At 44.3% G+C, this 9358-nt stretch overlaps 1 protein-coding gene across 1 annotated transcript in view; it reads right to left on the bottom strand.

The window, feature by feature from the left end:
- LOC109998321 (axin-2-like) overlaps nucleotides 1–8294 on the bottom strand; it is a 16755-nt gene extending 8461 nt beyond the window's left edge. Inside the window, 5 exon segments of the mRNA XM_065961784.1 lie at nucleotides 850–861; nucleotides 863–953; nucleotides 3691–3831; nucleotides 6193–7136; nucleotides 8045–8294. Coding sequence (XP_065817856.1) covers nucleotides 850–861; nucleotides 863–953; nucleotides 3691–3831; nucleotides 6193–7025 — 1077 coding nt within the window. The 5' untranslated portion in view covers nucleotides 7026–7136; nucleotides 8045–8294.
- Nucleotides 8295–9358: the final 1064 nt, after the last annotated feature.

Raw genomic sequence — 9358 nt, 5'->3', positions numbered from 1 at the left:
AGAGAAAAGACAGAGAGGTTGAATGAAAGAGAGGGGGGGGGGGGGCAGACAACACTCTCAAATTCATGCACAAACACACACACACAGCTATCCCAGATCCACGTTCCTGTGTTTGGATATGAAGACAAAAGAACTTCAAATTTCTGTTATTGCCTCAAACAGCCCCACCTTCTTACCTCTGTCAATCAGTTCTAACCCACTTTCTTAAACCCGCCCACAACTACTCCAGCAGGTCAACTCGATTTGGAGTTTAAAGCAAATTCACTGTATGACCAAAATACTAATGGGACCAGGAATCCCACTGGTAGCAGAGGAAAGTTGAATTAATGTGTCCTATCAGCAGGAATGTAAACTGGAGTTTTGGTTATCATTCAGCAGGTTCAGTCATAATCTTGACACTGCCGTGGTATTATTGTCTATTACCTATGTTATAACCACAGCTAACGCTAATTAATAAAACATATGAAGCTATGAGGCTTCATGGCATACTAGAGTTACTGAGGCAGAATACAAAGAAGACAACAGAAGTTTATATTTACAGCCTGATAGAAGTTACTGGGATGGGGGATGGAGGTGGGAGGGGGGCTTGAAACAGCAGAAGAAGAAGTGAACTGAAATGCAAATCCTGCCTTTCATTTGCCCCGACTTTTATATGAAAACGAGCAGGGGGAATGAAATATAGTATTCTGTCACAACAGGAGCTCTGAGAAAATAAAATAAAGCAAGGCACAACTCCTCGAGGGAATCAGGACCCAGTTGTCTGTCAGCGTTGTAAAAGTTTGAGTTTAAGAGATTACATAAAAGGAAAACATTCAGACAGGAAGTAAAAGTTAACGAAGTAGGACTTACAGGAAAGTGGGGGTAGCGTTATCTGGCCATTGATCTTGACACTTCGATGCATCTCCCGCTGGAGCTGCTTCTTGTTGCCCAGCTTGTATGGAGGGATTCCATCTCTGTTAAAAGGCAAAGAGATTGCACGTTAAAATGTGGGTAGGAAAGACGTGCTAACAACACTTAAATGGCCCTTATTAACAAAAATTCCAATTACTGACAGTGTAATGTTTGTTCATTTTGATCAGTCACTGCTACTCATCATGCAGAGCACAATATCTACACGCCAACTGTTGGCGCGTTAGTGCAATTAATCAATCTTTGTGGAGAAAGCGCCCTTAGGAGGCAGTTCATCATTGAAGTGCCGACACAACACCACCCAGAAACCACCCACTAGGCACATTACAGCTAAATCAAAAGGTTGCAGAGCCCTTGAAGCCAAGGCAACAAAAACACACATAACAAAACACGCCAGGACAATGGGAGAGATATGCTAAACATCCCACTGTGGGCTTCAAAAGAGCCCCACTGATAAGATTACATCAGTCCTTGTCAACTCTGACAGTAGTTGTTTAAAAAGCAGAAGAATCAGGGCTAACTTTTGTAGCTGGCTAGACTAGGAAACTACAACAGGCTAGTAAAAGCTGCTTAAGTGGTGCTGGCTTTGTAGCTCAGTTATATTAATATGAAAATAGAGATGTAGCTAGGACTATCAGTAGTCTCAGGACAATTAAGCATTTATTCTGGGAATCTTTTTCTCCTTTTTTCATTCTGTGTCTACTAGCTTTTCCAGTCGGCTGCCACTTAAGCTGGGCCAATTATCTTGGCCGTTTTGGCTGCTCAGAAGTGTCTGACCTAGCCCAAACGCTACTTTTTCTGCTGCCTCTTTGAAATCTCACACTCATGCACATATGCACCCGCTGCCATCTTCGTTTGGCAAGCGCTGTGCTGTGAGCCTCTGATCTCAGCAACATCAAAAGGCTGGTTTGTAAGATAAGGTAATGTTTGAAGTTGGTGCAGCAGCATTCCCCAGCGTCCAAGTAAATCCATAAATAAGATATAAGCAAAAAGAGAAAAAAAATTCCCCCCCCCCCACCAACTCCTTCTTCTGCCCCCCTTCCTAAATCCTCCTCTTCTTGTTCTTTATCTGGGAAGTGAGATTCAAATTTGCAGTGTGTCTTTAAACCACAGTATAAGGACACACTAATCAAGTTGTGCACTAGAATGAGAGAAAAAGCAGCTGCATTTTTTTTCTTTCTTTTAAAATCAGTTTAGGGTGGAAATGTTAGGGCTGGTGACAAGGACAAGAGAGGATCTCTGTGTCAAAGTTATTTTAGAAACTATTAAAACAATATGTCTTTGACAGGTGGTGCAACTTAACCATTCTTTCTTTCTTCATATAAACAGGCTCTGCAGGTCACATGTCAGTGTGACATGGTCAAAAAGAATCACATAATGGAGCCAATTGGAGTTGCTGCAAGGTTCTTGTAAGTGGGAACGACTACTAAAATCAATGTATCACAGACTGTACCCTCGAGACTACAAGCCATCAACCCTAAAGGCAAAGGAAGTAACACGGGGAAACTCTTCAAAAGTAAAACTCAGCGGCCCAGAGGAACTTGTAGGCCAACAAGCACCTCAGACTGAACTTTGAAACCTCATTCTCACACCAAGCTCGCCAACTTCCCTCATCACAAATTATGGTTTTATCGATTCAAACTGTCCCTGTCTGGATGCTTTGTCCAGGTTGAGGAGGAGAAAACAGCCATAGACCCTTTCATGGTTTCCTGGGCCTTTACTTTATTGGGATCTCCTATTCACTTGTGCAAGTCATTTTCAAAGCTGCCAGCCACCCTCTTATCCCCCTAAGCTCCCCTCACCTAACAATAGGCTGAAAGCGATTCAGTTAAGCCCTTTATGCTCCATGCACTTTATTTTCTCACTCCCTTGCACTTCAGGCCCTAACCACTCCTGCTATTGGCTCTGGAAGGCGGAGGAAAGAAGCTGTGAGGGTTGGATGGTGGCGGTGATTTTTTTTTTGGGGGGTGCCCTAGTCTGGCCAGGGGGAGTTCCTCCTGCCTCGTCCGAAGGTCTAGAAAGGAGTAACCCCTGTGAAAGCCTCACAGACACATGATCTCAGCACGCCGCAGAGGCCAGTGGCAGGAAACCGACCCACCATGTGAGTAAGCCTCCTTTCATTTGGTGCCAACATTTTTCAATGAGTTTGTCTTGAGGCCCAAATGGCCATTTCCCTCCCCCTCTCCTTCAGCTCTTCAAAGGGAAAAAGCGATTAGATAATATGAAAAAACAAGTCTGTTGTGGCAGAAGGGTGGGTGGGATGGATACATTTCAACTTTGAGGAAAATGAGGCAACGCCCCCACCCACATCAAGACGTTCTCATTTTTTTTCACCCGTCTCTCCAGCCTGTAACACATCAGAATAAACTTCAAAAGGTCCTCAGACATAATGACTTTCCCAGAGTTATCTCCCTTGAGGCCACAGTAACAACTACACATTAATAGAATTACCTGGAGTCAATCATGGAGGATAATTAAAATACATTATGGACAATTATTTCGCAACAGTTTAGTTCCCCCGGACCCAAAAAACGGCTGAGTATGTTGAACTTCAAGGCCAAATATTTTCCTGAACACCCCTAGAACTTTTTCTGGAAAGGTGTTGACTGAACTCTGTTCAAGGCACGTTTAGGTACTCTGAAAACAATAAAATCCACAGAGCTTTGGCCAGAGTCAGCTGGAAAAGAGCTTTTTGAGGTTGCAACATTATCTCTAGAGCAAGCTGGGTTTAGAGAGACCAACAAGATTTGAATCTCAATACAGAATTGATAAAACACTTACACGCTACTGTCCGTCATGGACATGGAATCATCTGTTGTGGCATCACTGGAGATCTCACTGTCATTGGCACTGGTGGCAGGGGCAAAAATATAACCGGAGTTGACAAAGTAGGGGCTGGCGGGGTCTCCTCGACGGTGGGACCTGTGAAAGACAAAGGGGAAACATTTGCCAACTGTAATTTGTGGTCTCTGCAGGTTGAAGTGAAGACACTAGACAAGAGTAAAGTTTGTGTTCCCTTTTCTTCTGATTTACATTTGAACAAATTCTAACTGAAAAAAGTGACAGCATGACATTTGCTTCTTCAAAGTTTGTTCATTCTCTGCAGATTCTTTTGTATCAAGAGTCACTTCTCTTGGCTCAAGGAACATATCAACAGTATAACAGAGGAGAGTGTCTGCTCTCTTTTTCTTTCCCTGTCTAATCCTCATGTCCCTCTTCCCTGAAATACAAGGTATATTTTTTTGGGTGATCGAAGGGTGAACCTTCCAGCTTCCAATGTTTTGTTGTGGCAGACATTTACTCCTGCACTTTCTCACTCAAAACTTCAGTCTGTCTTCCTTTGGAGTGTTTTTTTCTAACTTCTATCTCTTCCTCTCTCTCTATCATCCAGTCTGGGGGCCCCTCATTTTTCTTCTCTTCCCTGCTTTCATTTCTAAGGTCTCTCTCTCTGTCTTTCTACTCTCTCCTGCTGTGTTGCATTCCTGTTTCAGTAGTGAAGGGGGTGAACAAGGAAGAGGGAGAAGAAGAGGAAAGGGGAACTTGAGCTTTAGAGAGGGAGAGGGTGAGAGGGAAAGGGGGAAGGAGGGCCCCTTTCTTTATGAGAATGCCTTCTGCTGGGAGTGCTGAGAGGAGAACCCCAGCATGACTAAAGCCGTAGGCCCCAAGCACAAACCTGACCTTTGGAAGGTCCGCGCAAAGAGTCAGGTATTTAGCACAGCTGGGCTCTCTGCAGCCCTCGCTCTCTCCATCCCTTTTCTTACTTTCATGATCCCCCCTTCCGTTCTTTCCCCCTTCCTCTCTTCTTGTCTCTCCCTGTCTCCCTCCAAAGCATGCTTAGTCTCTGTCAGACTGATTTTTTTTTTAAAAGGCGAGATAAAAGTGCTGGAGAGAAAAGAAAAAAACACTGAGACACACTATCTATGGCAAAGTGGGATTGGTGGTTGAAGCTGCAGAACTGAGCTAAGGATGTTTTGTTGTTGTGATTTTCTCTCACTTTTGAGTCGAGTCTTCAAGGTTTCTCAAAAAGAGGGGAAAAAAGGAATCTGTGCAGCGGTACAATTAGTTCCACATGTTTGAGATGGAAATTGTTTGACCTAAAGAGACCATGTGGGGCAGGGGGAGAGCGCGGGTGACGGAAGGAAGAATGAGGGGTCCCTCTCTCTCTCTCTACCTCACCGTTTTTTCATTTTTCTGTGAAAAACAGGAATGCAGGGGATCACACCAGGAAGCCATGGGATGCCCACATGTCAACAAACCATGTTCTTATTGCTTTCTGACTCAACATGGTCACAGAAAATGGGAAACTTTACTATGTTATCTGACAGCCCCTTGCATGAAGGAAGAAAATCCTTCATAGTGTACACTCTCAATGTGAGTTATTAAACATCACGTAAGAAATCTCTCTTACATTTGAAGTATCACTAAATGTGCAGTAAAATCACAGAGAAAAGATCAGATATTAATTGCACTTTTCCTTTTTGAACAAAGTATCAAGATAATGTCAAAGCTCTAACTAACAATTGCATCCAGATGTGAGGACAGAGCAGTTGAGCAAAAAAACTTTTGAAGCGCCTTTTGATGCAGGCTCATGCATCAAATCCCGTTTTTGAAAATGTTCCTGGCTTGAAAAGATTTCAGCTGTTGGACAATGTGTGGGACGAGCTCTTAAGATAAAAACCCATGCTTTCCACAAACAGTTCTGCTTTCATCTCTGACCAAGGGAACAATATCTCTGCTTGGCATGGGACTGACTGCACAAGTTATTTTAACTCTGTATTAGCATTTATTAAAGTAAGAGAGACTCTGTGACATCATACAATAGCTATATTGCTTAGTGAGTAGGGGGAAAAAAAGGAAAATACAGCATAACTTTAGGATAAGATCAAACTGATTCACATCCCTGTTACAGTTATGAGGCTTGGTGTCTGAATTTGTGCGTGAACCGGAGGAAGGGTTTCAAAGCACAGGAAACTTGAGCAAGCCAGCAGAGGGCTGCCTGCAAGACACCATTTACTTAAAAGGAAGGCTCAGATCCATTGATGTTTTGTAACCACCCCAGCCCTCCACCCCTTCAACCCCTTGACTAACTGCAAGGCAGGAGGGCACACATATACAGGCATGTTCCTCTGAGATCCTTTGATCCAGTGCCTCTATAACTCTCTGAGGCATTTGTGAACATATTCACTGCAGTTTAACTAATGAAGGAATATTGATCAGGAGGAGATGTAGTAACAAAAACAAAGTGACACTGCCATGCATGTTCTAGGTGAGCGCTGCTCTTACCTGCAAGTATTCTCCAGCACTTCAGCTGCTGTACGGATGGTAGCAGTAGCCCTCAGGGTTTTTGCAGACAGTCCAACCACAGAACCTAACGTCTTTGCCTTCAGGTCATTACAACTCCACTCTTCTTCCTCAATGAGAGGAGGAAGATATCCACACATCAGCTTCAGGCTGCCGAGATTGCCATGGTTCATGTACGCTGCGTTCTCGCAGCCGGTGCGCACATATTCGAGGTATATGTCAGAGGTCAAAAACATCTGGTATGCGTTCTCCTCCATGTTGGACTGGATTTCCGTCTGTGCTTGGTCAAACATGGCAGAGTCTATTTGTTGTTTCTTAATACTATCCCTTATGAAGGTCTTGGTGGCGGGTTTCAGCTGCTTGGCGACAATACTGTTGTTCTCGATGTACCGCTTGAAAATAACTTTGGCAACTCGCAACGTTTTGGTATCCTTTAAATCCATTTGCCTGAAGCCATTGCAGGCGAACCAAAAGTCCAAACTGTCCACGCAATTCTCACGCTCCAAAAAGGTCCTAAAGAGGTGAGCGCCGTCTTGGTCGCCCAGGAGAAAATGCAGAGACTTTGTCCACCGGACTAGGGGCGAGTCCGGGGACGCGCTGCCCTCTGGCTCCCCAAGACCATCCTCGTTCCTCCGCGGTGTAGAGCCGGGAGGCGCGGAGGTGGCGGGGATATCTTTAACCTTGGTCTGGGCTCTCATTTTGGCAGATCTGCTGGGGTTGTAGCATGACGCCTCTCCCTCTTCCCCCGGTACAGGAGGACGAGGAGCATCTTCTCGGAAGCTACTGCTGATGTGCTCCGTAAGCGCCCTGCTCATGGCTCCAGCTCCGGTTGCCGTGTGAGAGTGCCGTCGTGCCTCCACTGAGCTCCAGCCTAATCCTCCTCACTCTCTAAAAGCAGCGGGGGACCTTCTTAGCTCCTCTTCACTCTGAAACACAAAGTATTGATCTAATCAAAGCCAGATCCTGCTGAACTTCAAAGAAAGACATCAAGTAAACAGTCCCTTTCAAAAAAAACCCTCGCCGGGTTCACAGAGAAAGGAAATATGAAAGGATTTTTTTCTTTTCATTTATCTATTTATAATCTAAATGAGAGATCAACAGCAGCCTACTTTCACTTCGTGCATTGATCTGTCACATCAAAAAAAAAAAAGGTTTTACAAGAATAATCATCGCACACAGCTCACTCTTCACCAAAACGTAGTCTTAACAACTGTGGCTTACACGTGTTTTCCTAACGAGTCCATGTCACAGGCTTCAACTCCAATTAATTCCCAATCTGTTTCGGACGACCGTACCCTATCCCTGTCTGAATCACACACACACACTGACACACAGCAACACACATGATTCGTTTCCACTCAGATCCCACACTTGTCCTCGCCATCCCAGAAATGTACAGACAGAGTCGAAATGCAGATCTGATCTGAACCACAATGACCTTAAACGCAGTAGAGGGGTAAACGGCCCCGCGGGAAAAGCCAGTCGCTCATGCGTAAATGTAAGCGATCAATCGCCTTAATATCTGCCCAAGCAAGAAGCCTATTATAGGACATTATTAAAGCAAACCGCCTCGGCGACGAGTTACCGAAGCGACAAAAAGAGCTTGATTTATAGGCAAACCTCATTCACAATCTAAGCTGTTAAATGGACACTCCGCGCCAGAAACAAGTTTGCCTACCTTAATCGATAAGAAGCTGAAACGTCACAATCTGTGTGGCTCGCTGTTACAGGTGCTACATTATAATTTTAAACTCTCCCAAAATGCATTGTCTCTCTAAAAGCGTAACATAAAGGAGTCGAAAAATCCAACGAGTAAAATGTGCGTAAAACATACCATCGCAGACAGGTCCAAGCAAAGTAAAAACCCGATAAAAGGTGATGAGTTACTCCATTTATAGTCGAGCAAAAAAATACAGTCCAAATCCCACAAACAGTAATCCTGTACAAAAAAAGCGGTGACGGACTATTTCAAGTCTGTGCCGTGCCACATGTGTCCCGAGTCGCTGCAAAACAAGCACTGTAGTTTGCTGTACCCTGTCCCATTCAACAACTGACCTCAGAGTAGGCAGGCTCAGTCCCTATGTAGATCACTGGGGGTGTCAAAATCTGAAGAGGTATAAGAAGAGGGGGGAGTGTGTGTGTGTGTGTGTGTGTGTGCTCTGATAGAAGAATACATCCCACTTTTTTTCCCAGCAAGACGCACAACCCGACAAATATTCGGTTTTTATCTGGGCTACACACACACACACACACACACACACAGACACACAGAAACACACACACTCACATATAAGCTTCTTATCTATCTCACCGTATTTCTCGCCCACAAACAAGAAACATAGCCCGCATTTCTCAACTTCAAAGCTCAGCAGCAGCACATCAAAGCGGCCAAGAGAGGGGGCCTGTGGAACAGCTTTTCCTACAACTTACCATCCATGTACCCGAGTAGCCTTCCTTTTTTTTGAAAACGTGAAAGCAAAGTAGTCCAACAACAGGCTGTTGCCTTTTAACGCACCGTTCTCTGTCCTGTTATGTCCTTTCGCATTGAACAAACTGATTGCCGGAAAAAAAAAGTGTTTTCCCCCCTCGACTTTTCCCTTAAAGTAGTGCTTCAAGAAGTCATGGCAGGCAGTTGAAATCCTCCGAGCTGTTTCTAAACCAACTAGGCTGAAGGTTTAACAGCGGACTTCAAAGTGAGGAACCGCTGGCCTGGTCCCGGAAGATACATACAAAACCCAGCGCCTTATCTTCGCAACAATCAATGAAATAAAGCGATTTAAATGGTGAAGACAAAGAATAAAAATACAGGAAAAGCAAGAAGAAAGCAGTATGGAATATATTTGACAACTCATTTATGTCAAACCCTTTCCTTTGGTTGTCCTAAACATTTATTTAACATTTCTAGACGGGGAGAGAATTTACATACATGCCAGGACCTTATCAAAGACAAGCAATCTAGCCAACTCCCCGGGGCTTTGGAGCGTCAGAAGTAAGTGATCTACCGCGCCAATAGCATTATTCTTACAGTCTGTCAGTTTCAACACAGTCTCAACAGGAAAACAGAGCAAACAAAAGCCATACTTTTGTTGCCTTTGGCTTTTTCCAGGTGACAGATCGAGCTAAGTGCGTTCACCTTGTTGTGGTGAAG

Source organism: Labrus bergylta, chromosome 1 (assembly GCF_963930695.1).
Source record: "Labrus bergylta chromosome 1, fLabBer1.1, whole genome shotgun sequence".
Lineage (NCBI taxonomy): Eukaryota > Metazoa > Chordata > Actinopteri > Labriformes > Labridae > Labrus > Labrus bergylta.
Note: the sequence above shows the minus strand (reverse complement) of the source record. Positions and strands in the feature narration are given on the sequence as shown.